At 37.7% G+C, this 19603-nt stretch overlaps 1 protein-coding gene and 1 long non-coding RNA gene across 4 annotated transcripts in view; both read left to right on the top strand.

Annotated features, from left to right (window-relative positions):
• LOC123318393 (dynein axonemal heavy chain 8-like) overlaps positions 1-19603 on the top strand; it is a 1393903-nt gene that overhangs the window by 27535 nt on the left and 1346765 nt on the right. For all 3 annotated transcript variants that reach the window (XM_044905013.1, XM_044905020.1, XM_044905005.1), the window contains exon 3: positions 329-551. In XM_044905013.1, the coding sequence (XP_044760948.1) occupies positions 329-551 (223 nt within the window). The remainder of the gene's footprint in view (positions 1-328; positions 552-19603) is intronic.
• LOC123318578 lies at positions 5768-7141 on the top strand. The gene is made up of 2 exons (XR_006538332.1): positions 5768-5906; positions 6895-7141. It is a non-coding gene; the product is annotated as an uncharacterized LOC123318578 (long non-coding RNA).

Genomic DNA, 19603 nt, shown 5'->3' with positions numbered 1-19603 from the left:
TTCCAGATAACAAAACAAAAACCACGAACAAAGAAACATTTCTACGTGATCGATTGTTGTGCTTGGGATTTTCCCCGCAGCTACGTCATATTGAAATGGTCATCCTGTTTCAACATAATCATTCATATTGCTTAGTAGTCCGAACCTTCTTCTTTTCCTCCTTTCCATATCTTCTTGGTATTGTGAACGTTTTCACGGTGGATACAGTTTGCATCATTGATCTGCCATCCGGAAAGTCGTGAATGCCGAAATAAATAGACTGTCCAAGACTCTTCATAATATTACTACGCATTCGTGAACCTTTTCAAGACCTATTGTTCTTTTCTAGGTGAAATACAAAGACAAGAGACTCACCCGTAATTCCAGTATCCAAATGCCACATCGATATATCTGTGATATGGTTGCCACCTATCTGAACATCGAGATCCAGTATGTTATTGATGGAGTCTGTGACGCAGATGCTCATGTCGATTGCCTTGAGAATTTTCTCAGTAAAAATGGAATACAAGCGATGATCTTCTACTATCAGGATGGTCCACCGTATGAAGTTGGTATGTTCCATTACTCTTCGCTTTACACACTTATGTGTTGGGAAACTCATTTCGATTGTGAACCCCTTCCAACAAGATATGTATTTACACCATTGTGCCAGCTCAAAAAGAATATATATAAGGTTGGTTATCCTCTGGCAATGATATGCTTTTGTCAGCAACCCTTCTGTATTTATTGATTTAAAAGTTCTTGAAAAGTGATCTCCGTCCCCTGTTATACTTCAAGATATCTTGCGTATAATTAAGAAATGTTAATTTTCAAAACCTTGATTCCAAATTTGTCATTACAAATCTCTCCTGAAAATAAAATCCTCAACTGCCCCAATCTTTTTGTCATCCTCTCCACTCAGTATCTTTTGAAGTGGATATTTCAGATAGAAACAATGTTATTTACCTGATTTTAAAGGGCTTTGATTCGAAGAGAAAAGGGTGTTGAACGAAGAGTTATATGAAAGACCCCTCTTAATAAAAATTTAGAGGGGTCTTTAGCAAAAGCAAAAAAATCACCCTTTGAAACTCGAAGACTCGAAGAGAAAAGGTTGTTGAACAAAGAGTTATATGAAAGACCCCTCTTAATGAAAATTAAGAGGGGTCCTTAGCAAAGCTAAAATCACCCTTTGAAATCTGCCATATTTTGAATTTAGGAGTACCGTTTTCAATAATCCTATCTATCTACTGTTTCAGTTACTGAAGATAGAAAATGCATGTGATTTCGTTTCTATGATCTATCTGTAGATATATTTCAGAATGGTTACCAATGGTCACTAATCGTCAGTAAGTAAAACGATGGATAGATAGGTTTATTGAAAACGGCCGTTATTCGATCAGCATTTCGAAAATCCTTTTGGGGATGGCAAAAAGTTCTGCATCGATACTGCAGAACTTTTTAAAATATCAAAAAATTCTTAGTACTATATTTTTCGCTTATGTATAGTCGACGAATTTAGCATCAAAAGTTTGGAATCCTTGATACAAAAATTATATAGTGTAAGAAATCGAATACACGAATATGGTGAGCCGCTGCCGGTCAAAGGGGATAAGCGCTGAGTAAACATAAACGACAGCCGAGATTTGAAGCTGTGGTACTCAGGCAATTCGATTTGAAGATCCCTTCGTGCTCGGATGTACAAGCCGCTCGATATTTCTTGTGTTTACGAAAATAAATGATTAAGTTTGGAATTCTTGAGTTTCATTTCTAACATCAGAAGTGGGATTGTGCCTATCGTTCATAGTGAACTGTTATTTTGTGACTTGTGTTGTTGTATTGGTACAAAAACGATAATTACTAAGACTGCTTTCGAGCTTTTATGGACATTTACGAATACTGAGTGGTTATTACGTCGTATCCTGAAATTTTATCCTGGACTGTGTGTTTACAAGACAAGTGAAAAAAAAAATGGCATCATCGGATGGCGATTCGACTCAAAGCTTACTGGCGGAGTTAGTCAAAGTTCTACAATCGCAGAGATCTGGTGAACAGGTAGATTTACCGTATTTCAAACCCGAAATTAATGAATCGAATAAATGGGTGAGTTATGTTGAGACTATTAAGCATGAAGTAGGGTGGTCTGATGTTCAAACCTTGGCAAGGATTGGTCGATTTTTATTGAATGAAGCGAAAAGATGGTTTGAACGTTGGAATCCCGACAACAGAGACTGGGCTACTTTCCGTATCGATTTCATCGAAGCATTTCCTCCGAAAAGGAATCTTGGCCGTGTGTTGGAAGAGGCAGTTAAATTCTCAAGTGCTTGTGTAAACACTTATGAAACTTATGTGCATGAGAAGTCGGCTTTATTAAATAATTTACGCGCTAACTGGAGTGAAGGAGATCGAGTAGAATTGATTGTTTATGGAATTTCAGAGCTTGAGATACGAAATGCCGCAATGAATGCTAACTGTCGCACTATTTCCGAGTTGTTAGTTTTCTTGTCATCGTTCGTTAAACCTTCACGATATAACGATGGACAGCAACGAATGATTGGTTATGAGTCATCTCTCAAAAGAAAATATCCTTTTTCCGACAAGAAAGGAAGCAGTTTCAAAATTTCTAAGAAGTGTTACCAATGTGGTAAAATGGGACATGTTCAAGCAAATTGTCGTGTTAAAGACAACAAATTTCAATCAGATAACAAAAGATTCCCTGTTAATGACCAAGGTGTTCCTTAGTACATCTCAAAATCACGAGAGTTGTAGTTTTTGTGCTAAGAAGGGTCACAATATTTCAAATTGTTTTACGAAAGCTGCCATCGAAAAACGTCGTAATATCAACTTGTGTTCCACAGGGAAACCTGCCGGATCAACAAAGATTTCCATCGATGGTCATCAATTTTGGGCCTTAATTGATACTGGGGCTGACCTTTCTCTTATTTCAGACAAGTACACTCATTTATTCCAAAATAAAGTAACCGGATGTAATATAATTCTGAAAGGACTTAGTAATGTAACCATTGAAGCAACAAAAAAATTCGTTGGTTTCACAAACATCTCTGATGTAAATATTCCAGTTACTTACGTTTTTGTATCTGCTAAGAGTCTTGATTACGATGTTTTGATTGGACGTAATATTTTCGAAGATCAGAGTCTTGTTACCATTACGGATCATGAAGGATCGCGCATCGTACGTCGTGAGTTGCCTGGAATCAACCGGATTTCTGAGAGTTTCGATTCTGAAATAACTGAGATTGATGTACCTGCTGAGTACCTGGATGATTTCCAAATTATTCTTCGAGATTTTAGTGGCATGATAACAACTGGAAATAAAGTAGGCGCGGTAAACAATGTGAGTCTTCAGATACGCCTATCAGAAGATACTGTAGTTGCTCGTAATCCTTATCGACTATCCGCTACCGAAAGGGAAGCTGTTCGTGAAATCACCAACGATTTGATGGCGAACAACATTATACGTCCTAGTGAATCACCCTTTGCAAGACCAATACTATTAGTGAGAAAAAAGGATACATCCTTCAGAATGTGCGTCGACTATCGTGAACTTAACCGAATTACTATTAAAGATCGATTTCCCATGCCATTAATTGAGGATCAGTTGGATAGGTTAGGAAAAGGATGTTATTTCACATCTTTGGATATGGCTTCCGGTTTCCACCAAATACCGATACATGAAGAATCCATTCCGAAGACTGCTTTTGTGACACCTGATGGTCATTTCGAATACCTTCGTATGCCCTTCGGTCTAACCAATGCACCGGCTGTATTCCAGAAGGCTGTCAATCGAGCCCTTGGAAATTTGAAAGATACTATTGCATTAGTTTATGTGGACGATATTCTCATTCCTAGTGCCACCCCGGAAGAAGGGCTTACCAACTTAAGACGCGTCTTGGAAGCACTTAGTTCTGCTGGTTTCTCTCTGAACATAAAAAAATGCCACTTCCTGCAACCAAGCTTAGAATACCTTGGGAGAGAAATATCAGGTGAAGGTGTAAGAACAGGGAAAGCCAAGGTCGAAGCGCTAATGAAGTCGCCAATTCCAACAAATGTCAAGCAAATTCGTCAATTTATGGGTCTACCAGGGTATTTCAGGAAATTTGTCCCAGAATTCGCTAGTAAAACGGCATGTATAACTCGCCTGACGAAACAAGGAATTCCCTTTCAATGGGGAGAAGAGCAGGAGGAAGCAAGAAAATATGTCATTGATCATCTGACATCAAGGCCTCTGCTCGTTGTTTATGATCCAGAAGCACCCACAGAGCTGCACACTGATGCTAGCAGTATTGGATATGGTGCCATACTTATACAAAAACATGAAAACCAGCCAAAGGTTGTAGCTTACTTTAGTAAAAGGACAACAGACAGTGAATCGAAGTATCACTCATACGAGTTAGAAACTCTGGCAATAGTGCAAGCACTCAAACACTTTCGAAATTATTTGCTTGGGATCAAATTCACCATAGTCACAGATTGCAATTCCGTTAAGGCAACAGCTACTAAAAAGGATCTTATTCCTCGAATAGCCCGCTGGTGGGTTTACCTTCAAGATTTCGATTTTGAGATAAAGTACCGTAAAGGAAGCAATCTTCCACATGTGGATTATCTGAGTAGAAATCCTGTAAACACAATACGCCGAGTTTCGCATAATAACTGGGCTTACATTGAACAGAAGGGAAACGAGGAAGTTCAAAACATGTTGGAACAGCTAAGGAATGGAGATCTCGACTCTAACCAATACACTGAAAAGGATGGAATGTTGTACCACAAGCACCACAACCCAGATGGAACAATGAATCTGCAGTGGTTTGTTCCTAGACAAAGTCGCTTAGGGTTACTCCGTATCTTCCATGACGAGCAGTGTCATATCGGCGATGATAAAACTTACCAGTCGATAGCTGCAAATTTTTGGTTTCCACGAATGAGACACTTCATCAAATGTTATGTTAGGCATTGTGTAATATGTGCAGTAAAAAAGACAAGAACAGGACCACTACAAGGTTTTGTACATCCAGTAGAGATTCCCAAAGAACCATTTCACACCTTACATTTGGATTGTTTAGGACCATTACCTGTGTCTACTGACGGTTACAAGCACATTTTGGTTATCGTTGATAGTTTTACGAAATATTGCATTTTGATGCCAATGAAAAGTGTGACCACCGCAGAAACTCGCGAAAAATTAGAAACTGTGTTATCATTATTTGGAACCCCTAAACGAGTTATAATGGATGCCGCTACGTCGTTCAAGAATACAACTTTTCCAAAGTATCTGGAGAATTGGAATATCGAGCATCATTATGTTACGCCAGACATACACAGAGGAAATGGACAGGTGGAACGCTATATGAGAACCATTAGGAATTTATTGAGAATTGAAACTCGAGTAAAGGCAGAATGGCCGAGTGGTTTATGGAAAATCCAGCTTGTTCTTAACACAACTGTGCAGAAATCAACTAATTCGACTCCACTGCAATTACTCTTGGGAATCCAAAGTTCGACACCATTGATACAGGCGTTATTGAAAAATGTGTCAAAGGATCTGTCTTCAATAAGAAACCGAGATTTGGATAGACAGCGAGTAGCAGAAAAATTGTCCTCGACACGTGATCTGAACGATGTTAATAAGAGAAGAAGAGATAACGTTCAGTACTCGCCTGGTGACTTTGTGCTGATGCACCGTGATTCTCAGATGCACATTAGTAAAAGCGATTATGAGTTTCTGGGTCCATACGAGGTGGTGAACTGCCTGGATAATGGACGCTATAAAATTAAGAAGGTTGGCACGAACATCGTGACGAAAGCAGCCAAGGAGCAGCTCAGACGATGGCCTACACAATGGGCTTTGAATGTTGACATGAATGAAGTATTGGATTTTCTGGAGTCAGAAAGTGACTCAGTTGAAAGAGAAGGTTAGTGTAGAAACATTAATGCTGTTATTGCATTGTCAGTCTCTGTCCCGTTAGTGGTAGAGCTGAGTGATGGCTGAGGTCATTACAGGTACAATTTTGATTTTTGTCAGTCTCTGTCCCGTTAGTGGTAGAGCTGAGAGATGGCTGAGGTCATTACAGGTACAATTTTGATTCTGTCAGTCTCTGTCCCCTTAGTGGTAGAGCTGAGTGATGGCTGAGGTCATTACAGGTATAATTTTGATTTTGTCAGTCTCTGTACCCTAAGTGGTAGAGCTGAGTGATGGCTGAGGTAATTACAGGTACAATTTTGATTTTTGTCAGTCTCTGTACCCTTAGTGGTAGAGCTGGGTGATGGCCGAGGTCATTACAGGTATGATCTTGATTTTTGTCAGTCTCTGTACCCTTAGTGGTAGAGCTGAGTGATGGCTGAGGTCATTACAGGTACAATTTTGATTTTGTCAGTCTCTGTCCCGTTAGTGGTAGAGCTGGGTGATGGCCGAGGTCATTACAGGTATAATTTTGATTGATGTTTGTCAGTCTCTGTACCCTTATTGGTAGAGCTGAGTGATGGCTGAGGTCATTACAGGTATAATTTTGATTTTTGTCAGTCTCTGTACCCTTGGTGGTAGAGCTGAGTGATGGCTGAGGTCATTACAGGTATAATTTTGATTTTTGTCAGTCTCTGTCCCGTTAGTGGTAGAGCTGAGAAATGACTGATGTCTTTACAGGTGTAATTTCGATATTTGTCTGTATCTGTAACGTAAGTGATAGAGCAGGGTAATGGCTGAGGTCATTACAGATATAATTTTGATTATGTGAGACTCTGACCAGCAAGTGGTACAGCTGATTGATAGCTGAGGTACTTACGAGTATAATTTGATAAGAGCAGAGTGATGATCGAGATTATCACTGAATTGTATGTCTCTGGGTCTCAGTCCCGTGAGTGGTTGAGCCAGGTGAAAGAAAAAATAATATTTCTTTTTCACAGATAGGTCTTCTGGAGAAAAATGCGTCGAGAGCGTCGCAGTTGTCAGGAAGGCCGTGTAAGAAATCGAATACACGAATATGGTGAGCCGCTGCCGGTCAAAGGGGATAAGCGCTGAGTAAACATAAACGACAGCCGAGATTTGAAGCTGTGGTACTCAGGCAATTCGATTTGAAGATCCCTTCGTGCTCGGATGTACAAGCCGCTCGATATTTCTTGTGTTTACGAAAATAAATGATTAAGTTTGGAATTCTTGAGTTTCATTTCTAACAATAGAGAGAAATAAGTGAATAGAAAATAGATTTCTCAGATTCCTAGCCTTCAAGAATAATATCGTCTACAATAATCATGAGTACATATCCGAGAGAAATTTGCTATATAGAGTAAGATCCCAGAGCGACCAGACATAACTTATTTTCACACAAATGATCTCAGTAGATTCTCATGTGCTTTGAATACCTGCGAACTTGTGTAACTTGCCTAGTGACACCTGAGCAGATACCAGGTGGCAAAGGTGACTAAAAATAAGTGTTACTTTACTTATTTTCACATGGTTGATTTTTATATATGTTTTAAAGAATATCATATATATCATGGCATATTTTATAACATCATACATGTGATAATAAGTAAAGTTCATTTATTTTTTGTGCATCTTCAAGGCGTCTGGCAAGAGTTTTGGCCCATGGGAAGTGTCTGGCACTTATAACTTCAGAATAATATTCTTTAAAACATATATAAAAATTAGCCATGTGAAAATAAGTAAAGTTCATATATTTTTTGTGCATCTTCAAAGTGTCTGGCAAAAGAGTTTTGGCCCATGGGAAGTGTCTGGCACTTATAATATAACTTCAGAATGATATTCTTAAAAACATATATAAAAATCAGCCATGTGAAAATAAGTAAAGTAGCACTTATTTTTAGTCACCTTTGCCACCTGGTATCTGCCCAGGTGTCACTAGGCAAGCTACACAAGTTCGCGGGTATTCAAAGCACATGAGAATCTACTGAGATCCCAAAGTTTCATCAGTGTGATAATAAGTTATGTCTGGTCGCTCTGGGATCTTTGACTAATAGTGGAGCTGAAAAATTGTCGACAAATGACTGACATTACTATTCTTTATAAAATTGTCCATGGATTGTTCCGTGTGCCGAATATTTTGCAGTCAATTCCATTCAGAGTCCCTGATATAAAATTGACAAATAGAAATACATTTTATGTTCTCTTTCGAAGGACGAATAGTGCACCGAATGCTCCTATTTTTAGGATGACCACTTGCATACAATAACGTTTGCATTGACTTGGACAATTTCAATATACAAGGTGTTTCCTAATTGAATGTCAATATTTGTAGGGGTAATTTTTGGGCATATTTTAAGAAAAAAATTCATATGTTCTAAACGTCTTACCATTTGAGATACTGGCTGGTAAAGTTTTCACGGCACTGACTGTATTCAATTATGAGCGAATTTGATCTCTTGAATTTTTTAGTTGGACGCACGGGTTTCATCTAAAAAATTAAAATTAACGTATGTCTTTGCATGCTGATATTGTCATATCTATAGTCCATCCGAGAATGATTGACATCTCGGGTGGCTATGAAAAATCGAATTTAGGTTGGTAATAGCCCATAAGTTAAGATTTTGTGTTGCGAAATTCAAGTTGGTAATATGAATAGACAGTGATCTATAGACCTATTATATGTGAATCTATGCACTGACAGCAGATAATTTGAATTTTTACTTCTGATTATGTTCTTAATTCATCCTCTAATGCCCAAGTTTTTTTTTCCTTTTTGAAATTATTTTCGTTTAGTTTCAAGTTAGCTTATGTATAATCTACATCCTTCTTTCGCAAATAGTTAACTGATTTACATTAACACCTGTTCTCACAAAATGAACCTATACTGAAGGCGGACATGGGCAGTTGAACTTAACTGCTCACAGGTTTTTTTTTTTTTGGTGTAGCAGGGGGAAAATCTGCAAACAGACGAACACACCCTCTGCTGAGGGGGAACAGCTCTCAATCCTTCGACGTTCCAAGAGACGATTATGAGATTGGTCTTTATCGTCGTATCAGCCATTAAATATTCTTAATAATTTGCTGCATCTTCTTCTCAATCTCTTTCTCCAGATTCTGCATCATCGTGCTGAGGAGGTTTTTCGTGAACTTATCCAGTTCCTCAGTGATTCCAGAAATTCCTTTCCTGGTTCCGCCTCTTTGGCCGTTTTTTGCCTTTTCCGTCTTTTTCTCTGGTTTCTTCGTCTCTTCGACTGCTTTGGTTGCAGTTTCCTGGGGTTTCTTCACTTCCGAAGAGTTTTGGGCTGGCTTCGGAGTATTTTGTGTTGGCCTCGAGCTGGTTTGGTTTGATCTTGGCGATCTCTTGGCCTTTTTAGTGACCAATTTCCATTCGCTACATCCCTTGTAGCTGACTGGATGTCCTTGCTCTCCACAGAGAACACAAGAAGCATTTCGCTCCTCGTTCTCCCTGGTTATCTGGTTATCGCTGACAGCGATAACATTGTCCAGGCCCGGTCGTCCTTCTCTTAGGTTCAACAACACAGTTCATGTTGTAGAGCCTTCTCACCTCGAAGATACCCTTATTCTGGGTTTTAACCAGCAATAAGGGCATCGGCTTTTTTTTTATATTCGAGGTCATCCTTATGACCTCAGCATCGACGATCCATGATCCTTGAGATCGTCAAGGATCGTCGGGATATCTGCGTCCAGCGGTAGGTATCTCACTACCGCGTAGATTTTCTTTTCTTCCTCCCGTTGAAGAGTGTAAAACTCCCTATTTATTTTATGAAGGAAGTCCGTCATCCTTCTATGATCATCTGCGGTTTGTGGGACGATTCTTATACCGTCCTTTACTGTCGTCGCTCTTTGGTGTTTAATACCGTTTCGCATTAACGCGTTGGAAATTGACGTCCATTCGGACGTACCTTTCAGGGTAACTGGGGGGATTTTTTCCTTCCTCTCCACTGGAGTGGTTTTCTGTTGGGCTGGGGTTTCCAAGACTCTTTTTCTGTTGGAGTCTTCATTGGACGAGGAGCTATCCTTCCTCACTCTTTTGGCGGGTAGGGAAATTTTGTTTTGAGGGGTTTTGACCACCTCCATCTTCTGTTTTTGAACCGGTAAGGTCACTTCTTGAACATTTTTCAAAACAATGTTCTTTTTGAGTGCTTTGGAGTAAGGACTCTCCTTATTTCCCTCCTGCAACTCGAGCCTCTCCCTGAGATTTTTAATCTCAGCAACTAAGCTAGACACGCATCTACCTAGCTCATTCACCCTCGCTTTCAAACTTGCGTTCTCCTCTCTCAAAATATCGTGTTCGGACACGATATTAGCGATTTCTGGCGCGTCTTTTTCCATTACGGAATCGCAGTCCGAATGGTCAGACATTTTAAAATCTGCTTAATAATTACTCTACCACTCAAAGAAATTGGAAATAAAATTTTTCTAGACAAAAAAGAAAAATGTATCTCATGCATAAAAACAAATTGACTCATCAAAATTTCTCTACGCCATGAGAAAAATCAGAAAAAAGATACGAAAAATAAGCTCACCTGATGTTTTCTGCAGAACCATCGATCGAAACCTGGACGCCGCAGATGAACACCAACTTTTTTAACGAAATAAAATTCCGATAACACATACACGTATACAAGCTACACAAACTTCACAGACGAAATCAAAAATTCCGTAGCTTCGCTAGTGTAAACTTTCACTTCGACTTTCTCTTCCGCTTTCTCTTTTATAGCACTCGGAGCACTGTAGCACGTCTTCTATTGTCAAGCGAACGACTCGAACTCAAGCTCACAAGGAATAATTTTGTATCCACTTATATGCAACCAGTCTCAAGGCGGAGTTGGGTATTAGAGGGTTAAATCTCACAAATTGAAAACATAATTGTATCAATTTTGAATGCCGATTAATATGCTGTGAATTTGAATATTTCTTGTTTTCAAATATTTTTCTAGGTTATTTTATTTGTTATTCCAGTTCTGTGATTGAAACTGAAACTTGAAATTGAAATTATTGAATATCTTTTGTGACCAGATATTAAGGTGCATCTGGACTTTCAAGGCCTAGTAGGATGTCAATAATTCTTGAATGCACTATAGGTATTAACGATATTGTCATGATCATGCATAGAAACTGTTCTTATTTTTAAAGCGGAAACCGTGAATCGGATTGAAAAAATTCAAGTGATCAACTCTGGTAAGAAATGACTGGGAATTTCATAATAATTTTTATTTCAGGAAAAATATTTTGCGTGCCATCAATGTATGCCAAAATAGGTATGTCAAATTACGTACGAACACCACTGGTGGAAATTAAAAAGAAGGGTTACATTAAAAATGCTTCTTGATTCATAGTAGGTACATGTATGACAAATTTCATTAAAATATCTGAAGTGGTATTGTAGATATAAATAATAAATGATTTATTTTTGAAAACTTTACCACCCCGTTTCTCAAACATAATATGACTTTAGCCTTGCGGCTTTCACACTCCTCTCCAGAGGAAAATTCACTTATCCCAGATATCTCAGATATCAAAAGGATTAAGCTCTGTTGGAGCCCTTTCCAGGTTTTCGGGCTCGTGGTGGTGGTCGGGTCCGGGTCGCTCCTCGGCTCCCTGCTGTCGGTTGGATTCCTGCTCCACCCGCACTTTCTGTCGCAGCAGACGGTGTTTCTCTGCATTCCCCATGTACTTGCGTACAGTTCTCGCCGTTCCGAGCAGCACAGCCTTCTGCACGACTCTATAGATATTTTCGTCCAACTGAAGTTTCCTCAAGTTCTCTAGTAGTTTCTTCGGTATCAGGCCTGTAGATGAAATGACAATAGGGATGGTCTTGATATCTTTCAGCTTCCACTGTCTTCTGGTTTGTTCCTCGAGATCTCTGTATTTTGAAATTTTTTCAGCGTGCCTATCTAGAAGATTGTTATTATGTAGAATTGCCACGTCGATGAATAGTGCTCTGTCTGATTTTTGAGGTGTCATTTTGTCGCGCAAGGATGTTTCCATTCTGAATCCAAACATTTGAAACTGTTGTTATGAGGCGCAACTGTATTAATTGTTGTGAGCATCTTGGGGAAACATTATCAGTATTGAACCATTGTTTACCTCCTTGTTCAGTACGTTTCAGTTTAACAGCTGCTAAAAATGTTTGTTGTTGGTACTCTAGTTATGAAGTCTTATACTTCAGGATGCACCTCGTGATCCACATAAGAGCCAAATCTTAGTAATTGTCTCAAACAAGTTCTCGTTTTTTTCTCAGGGACATCCATTATTTCTATGTTACTTTCTGTTTAATGCTGTTCCAACTTGTTCATGCATGTCCGAAATTTCCTTTTTCATTGATTCATTTTCCTTCGTCAGTTTATTGGAAAGTTCAATTGTCTAATCCAATTTCGACAATTTCCTCTCGATTGTCTTCGATTCTTGATACCCGCGACTACAATGTGATCGCCATCCATATCGTCACCATCTGATTCGACAAGCAAATCTGTAAGATCCTTCATTGATCGGCAGTTGACGCCCAGCTAGTTTCTACCGAAAACATGTTAATTAAAGACAGACGGTTTTTGGTCACATTGGAGCATCGATACAAATTACGATAAAATGCTATACCAAGAGAATTTGGAGGTCTCTCGACGATGTATTTTTCCAACGATGGAAAACACATTTCAATGGAAGGAAAGGAAGTAAAAATGAGTCAAACATACAAATATGTTTCAAAATTCATAAAAGAAAATCTAACCTTTCGGACCATTATCTTTTAGAACTGCCACAATATCCTTCGGATCAATGTGGATTTCTCTATGAATATTCAGATGTGCCAATCCATTTAGCCTGTTTTCACTGGTTGTATTTCTCAAATAGGACTTCAGTCGAGAATGAGCTTTCTGGTGAACTAGTCGATACCAGCAGAGTGGCTTATATTTTAAGTGATACGAAAACATTCGGATGTAAATATGTCTGAATTACATAGATTCAATTCATCAAGTGCATTTTTCGGTCTTTGTGGAGAACTTGCTTTGTTGAATTTTTGGTATCGCAGGCACAGGTCTGCCTTCAAAATAATCCTTCTGGAATCCTGAATATCATGACTATACAACTCAGAAAGACTCAAAAAGTCCTAATTTTTTGATGCAGATTGAAAATCTTTTGTTGGTAGCATACCATGAATTTCTTAATTATTGACATATGTTTGGCAAATCGATCTTCTAAACCAGATAAAAATGAATCAACCCATTGTACGAAAACTGATTTTCAAGATCTGAGTTCTCAAGTTGAAGGATTTTGGATGAGGGAAGACTGTATCCGAGGAGCTTCTCTACTGAGAACAATGAAATTATAAACTGTGACTGGGCCAAAGCACTCAGCAAAACAAACGCACCTGAATTGGAATCCGTATCTGTCCACAGACATATTATCCTGAAGAGCTGCATGCACGGGTTTCAACAATTCCACCATAATCATGACTGAATCATGCCTTCGAATCCACCTGGTTGGGCACATCTGTTTCAATTTGTTTCTGCGAGAATCTGGCAGTAACGGATGAACTTGACGTTGTAGCACTTGTTGTCTTTAAAGGGAAGCGCACATACATTGGCATCGGACGGACGGCATGGAAGGAAGGGTCGGAATTTTCATGAAGGTATCGCACATATTCTATCGGAATCGCCATAAGAAATGGAAGAATAGGTTAGTTGCGAATATGTCTTTAAGCGGTGAGTAAATAGCGATTGTTCTGGACGAAGAAAATTTTCGAAAACCGAAGGAGGCGTTGATGAATGTGGATTCATGATATACATGTATAAAGATAAAGGAATGGATTTGGAGAATATGTTCTCTTATTTAGTACTTCAATTGAAATACATAAGAGGAGCCACTAATGAAGTAAAGTGTTTAAAAGCTACAATTTGAAGGTCCATTTAATATTTTTGAATAGAATAAATGAATTCTCAACCTACCATATTTCCTTTGATGATTGCTATTGTTTCTTGCACTGAAATTATTCCTACAATTCAAACTAAATTATAATTACGTACTCACAGTTCTCGTGAACATGTTTCTGTCCTGTTTCGTTTGACTACCCATACAACAAAGGTGCTGCTGTAGGTAGAGATTTGCAAAATGACGAAGATGCCGCGGCAATCTCCGATTGGTATCGCACATATGTCGGAATCGGCTGGCACGGCACGCATCGGTCGAAATTTCTTGTTCCTCAATTCCCGTCGGATGCGATGCGATGCGATGCCTGCCGTCCGCACATATGTGCGTTGCTCCATTCAGTTCCATTGAAAGTATATTTTATTCCGATCCGTACCGTCCGTCCGATGCCGTTGTATGTGCGCCCACCTTTAGGGGTATTGAAGAAAGAATATACTTTCTCAATCGCCCCTATGCAGTTTCTGATAGGTGCTATTTCCGAAGCACCAGAAATTGCCAGATTGGTATTATGTGCTGCACAGTGTACAGGGCGGGCAAAATTGGTGATAGCTGAACTACAACTTTTTACCCAACGAGATAGAGGAAAATAAATATGCCATTCATGTCGTCTTCTTTCGAGAAACTAATAATGCAACCAACTGCATTCCTCTATCTTCTTTTGTTTTCGAATTATAGGCCAAAATTGAAATTTGGGCAATTCCAACTTTGGTCATTATCTCCGTTCCTGTTTGTGCTAAGATGTTGAAATGAAAACATTATACCGATACTTTTTTATAGCAATCCAGTGGCGTACTATGATTTCTTCCAACAGGTATATTTGCTGAGCTATAACGTAAAGTTGTGTTTTATGGAAACAGTCGTTTTAAATGATTTAGAAAGAATCGCCATTTTTTTTTCGTTTCAGAAATATATCATACATCATACATCACCCTCAGATTCGTTCAGATATTATGAAAAATATAGTTTTTATGTGAATTTTAAATGATTGAGTAGGCTGAATCACAGAATAGTATGTCTCTACGCATGGTTTAATTATTATTTTGCGTTTGAATACTTGATTCAATCATCCATGGTTTGATCTCTATCTATAATTCAGCTTACATAGTACTCTTCATTTTAAATTTAACATAGATACAAGCTGTATTTTTCATAATATCTCAACGAATATTTCCTCGAACGTGGCTTTTGAAAGATGTAAATTCCCATAAGGAATTCTAAGGTCCATTTTGGAGAAATCGGTCAATTTTGAAAGTCCCGTTCAAGGTCATCCAGTAGGCGGGTCTGAGAGGGTTAGAGGAGAGTGGCGGAGAGGGTGACAGGTTTGATGATGAGGGGTGTGAGGGTGAGCGGGTTCGAGATTTTGTTTCGTACTTTTCTAAACGTCGGGATTCGAACTCGGGGCTACTGTGTTACGAGATAGATAGATAGGTAGGTACCTTAGCGTTGGTATTAGAGATACGTCATGCTTTTTAGGATGTTAATGAGGAGATATGTCGCTAGTCAAATGATGTAGAAGAGCTGGGAGCTTTCATTTTTATTTTTAAAATCATGAGTGAAAGGGTGATGGTGATTCATTGATTGAAACCTTGTGAAAGAAATATCATTTATTGTATTAACAGTAACATTGATAATTGTTTGATTAAAACAGAGTGATCGCTAAAAAAAAATTTAAATCACATAGTCTACACTTTTTCAAACATTGAAATCTTCTTCCTAGGTTCATCATATTCTTCAATCTTGCGTTTATTGAGTGAATAATGACCCCACGGTAGAGTGTTGAATGTTCCGGGCACCAAACATCGTTTATCGTCTTCAGGACTTAAGGCTATTTTTTCTTGTGTCAGTGAATACACATGACGTTCCTTCGCCTGAATTAAATTTTGAGAAATAATTTTATGTTTCTATGTTTCTAAACATTCAATGTAATCATCAAAACATATTCTTATCTTAACGACTGATTTTTTAATACCCTCAGCTTTCTTAGTGGTACCATAATTTCGACACATGGATTCAATTCCATCGGCTTCATACTCTTCTTCCACCCATTGTTGTTTTTTCAAATTGAGATCATCCTTATAAGTTTTCACAGCACACAGTTTGGATCTGAGACAAACATAATCGGTCATAGGTATTCCATTGTTTTCATCCTTCATCATTCCTGATACCTTTTTATTAACTTGAGGAATACCGTAGGTATTATTCTTGGGATAATCTGAGGTCATAACAGTCAAGTTTAATTCTTTCATAAGGATCTTCAGAAAACTCATAAATGAGAGAATCGGTATCAGTATATAAGATGGTGAAGCCAGCACTGAAAGCTTCATTCCTGTAGTGGTAATGGAAGTCATAAATAGTAGTTTTAGCCAAATACAAGATACTCATTCCCACATAAATTGGCTTGTTTAAATAGATCTGCAGCTTTTGCATTTCAACAGCTACGAAGTTCTCATTGAAAAGAACTGAGTTCTTGAATTCAGGTTTGGAGATATAAGTTTCCGCCCCATATCGTCCTTTCCATTTTGTTAGAAGGTGGACATTAACCCTTTTCTGAATATTCTCCATCGTTTTTCCTGTAACAATAGAAAAGAATATGTAGACATATATATATATATATATATATATATATATATATATATATATATATATATATATATATATATATATATATATATATATATATATTTTTTTTTTTTTTTTTTTTTTTTTTTTTTTTTTTTTTTTTTTTTTTTTTTTTTTTTTTTTTTTTTTTTATATATATATATATATATATATATATATATATATATATATATATATATTGGAAATCATATGAATGTAATTTAAATGGATATAACAACTTACCAAAAACAGCGTTGTTCATCAGTTTAAAGGGATTCTTCTCGAATTCATTTTTGGCATTCTTTCTCAGATCCATATTGAGGTTGATAAAGACTTGAGCCATGTAGATTGCTTGAACTTGAGCACTCGATGTATTTTTGTTATAATCAAGCCATTCTTCAATGCTTGTTTTAGATTTCTATAGTGGATGACATATTTCTTCTTTTGATGTAATGTGGCCATAAGTTTGTGTTTTAGAATTATAATGTTCTGGGCAGAAAGGTAGATCTTTATGTTATTCATGCAATTCTCTGGGATACTCGAGGTCAACTTCTAAAATATATCCTTCCGGAGCATCATCCGGGATATGGGTCACATCGATATTTTCATCACACCATTGAAAACCGCCGTATTGTAGAAATTGTGACATTGCCCATCCATATTGATTGTTAACATCAAAGTATAATACATGAGGTAATTTTCTGATTTAGATGAATCAAAGTTGGGTATATATTTGTTGTTTGCATTTGCTCGTCGTTTACTACATACTTGACTAAGGCCGCCCCGAATTCCTCTTTCAACAAACAAAAACATATCAACATCTGTGAGAAGTTCTAATTCTTGTTTTGTATATTTCATCATTGCATCCCATGTATATCCTGGTAATGTAAAATAATGAACAGGATCTAATCCATAAGTCTTATAGCAGCTCGATCGAAATTGTTCAAATACGTCAGCCAGCAATAGAATGTCAGTTTTCATGTAGAGATCGCTGTAGTGGCCCAAATTCTGACATTTGAATTTATTCCACACAAGTTGTGCTCTCTCATATCTTCTTCGTGGACATTTCCTACCATCCAATTTGTTATAGAATGCTTCAATAGGTGAAAGAGAAGTATCATCGAATCGGTCATAGGAATTGATATAATCATATGGCATTACCCCTTTGTTCGTAAGAAGACTGATATGTTCTTCAGATTCCTCAAGAAATTGTGATTTCAAGTTCGGAAACTCTTCTGAAATGGACGATAGTTGGTATAAAGAGGAAGCCATGAATCGGAAACTATCAATGAATCGGAAATTAATGTGATAATCATCATAGTGTTTGGTGAAACTGATATATTTCTCCTTGGTTATCGGTAACAAATCGATTTTTCCTTCCATTCTTGTGGCAATATCTTGTATCAGAAAATTAGGGTCATATCCACTCAGGTTGTGAAATGCTACAGGAATCATGTGACTTTCCTTATAATTTATATTACACCCCTCATGTGCTGCTCCACGGTAATTCTTTTCGGGGATAAGATGATTATGATCTCTTACTTTTTTATCTTCAGGTTTGAACATTTCTTCACAAATATGACAGTGAGTTGCCTTCCGAAATTCGACTTCCTGTTTTGGTGTCGTATCGATATCGTAGGGACATAGAAAAACTGAGTCAACGTCCCCAGCAACTTGATTCATCTCATCTGCAAACCATTTCATGCGATTGGGACCTCGATAAGAACGATAAAAACTCAGAGAATCATCATATGAACACTTTACATAGTATCCTACAGCTGCAGCTATATGTTCTTGATAGTTGTTTTTAGTATTAGTAGGTATGCTCTCCAAATCTGCATAAATAATAAAAGGTACCCCCTCGTTATTTTTATGATTTTAAACTTGAGTGTATTGTTTCCTATCTCAGGCATCTTTATAGCTGTTTCATTATGTTTCCACAATCCTCTGAATGACTTTTTAGTTTTTTCTTCTGATCGGAAATATCGTAGACATCTATCACATAAGAATTTCCTATGCTCTTCCTTGCTCAATTGACTCGATACCAGACGAGAGAGATTTTTGATCAATATATAATTGTATCGCACTGGAGTATCATCGTTTGAATAGTGATCTTGTATAAGGAGTAAGTTGATATGTCTATTCATTTTATTTTTTGTTAAGTATTGTAGGAAATGTAATAATTTCCTCGAAAATAGATTCACATTCACATTCAGCGATCGAGACAGACGAACACCAGCTTTGAAAATTACGCATATAGGTTTTTCTCAAAACCACTCCAGCTACTCGAAGACGTGCGGTCCCAACACATCTGTTGACAATTATCAGGGCGACACTTGACCTGCACCCGAGCCTGCATTCCGGACGTCAACAGTGACCGCACATTTGGGCGAAACAAATTCGTTTTTGTTAAAGCGACATCGCATATACTTTACTCTTCAGGGTAACCCTCATAAAGTTGGGTTGAATAAAAACTGTGATATTCTGTTGGAATATTTTATTTCACTTCCCTTTTCCCTGGAAATACTAACGATAGTTCCAGCTCAACAGACTTTTCAACCCACAGTATGTTGGAAATATAGTGAAGTTCTTCTTTTCCTTTTTCAGAATATAAACATTAATGGATATCTGGTTTTGTTTTTCAAAGTTGGGTATCTGTTTCATTGTCATCGGAAATTGAATACCTTTTCAAATTCAAAATTTTGGAATAATGAGGATACTTGAATAATCGTTGAGGGTTCTTCTCAACAGGATGTAATTCAGCCATCACAGACCATGCGAAACATGCTTCCTCGTCGTTTTTCACATTGATACAGGCCTTTTTCCGTTTTATTTGAGGAGGAAGTTCTATGTATGAGCTTCCAAGTTGGGGTGTGAACTTGTTTATATTCACCCCTAGGTTAACAACATTAACCAGAGCCCATCCGCTATCACGTTCTTGGAATTCCTCAAGATCTTTGAGAATTGATACCAAGACATTTCTATTGAACCATTCAGTAATATTCGTGTCTCGATAAATAGGTGAATTGGATGTTGTGAAGTATTTATATTCCTTTTGAATTTTATTGGCTGTCCTCTGAAACTCTCCACAAAACACCATATTGACCTTAACAGCTTCATCCTTCTTCAATGCATTCAGAATTCTTC

The sequence above is a fragment of the Coccinella septempunctata genome, chromosome 1 (genome assembly GCF_907165205.1).
Source record: "Coccinella septempunctata chromosome 1, icCocSept1.1, whole genome shotgun sequence".
NCBI classification, from domain to species: domain Eukaryota; kingdom Metazoa; phylum Arthropoda; class Insecta; order Coleoptera; family Coccinellidae; genus Coccinella; species Coccinella septempunctata.
Note: the sequence above shows the minus strand (reverse complement) of the source record. Positions and strands in the feature narration are given on the sequence as shown.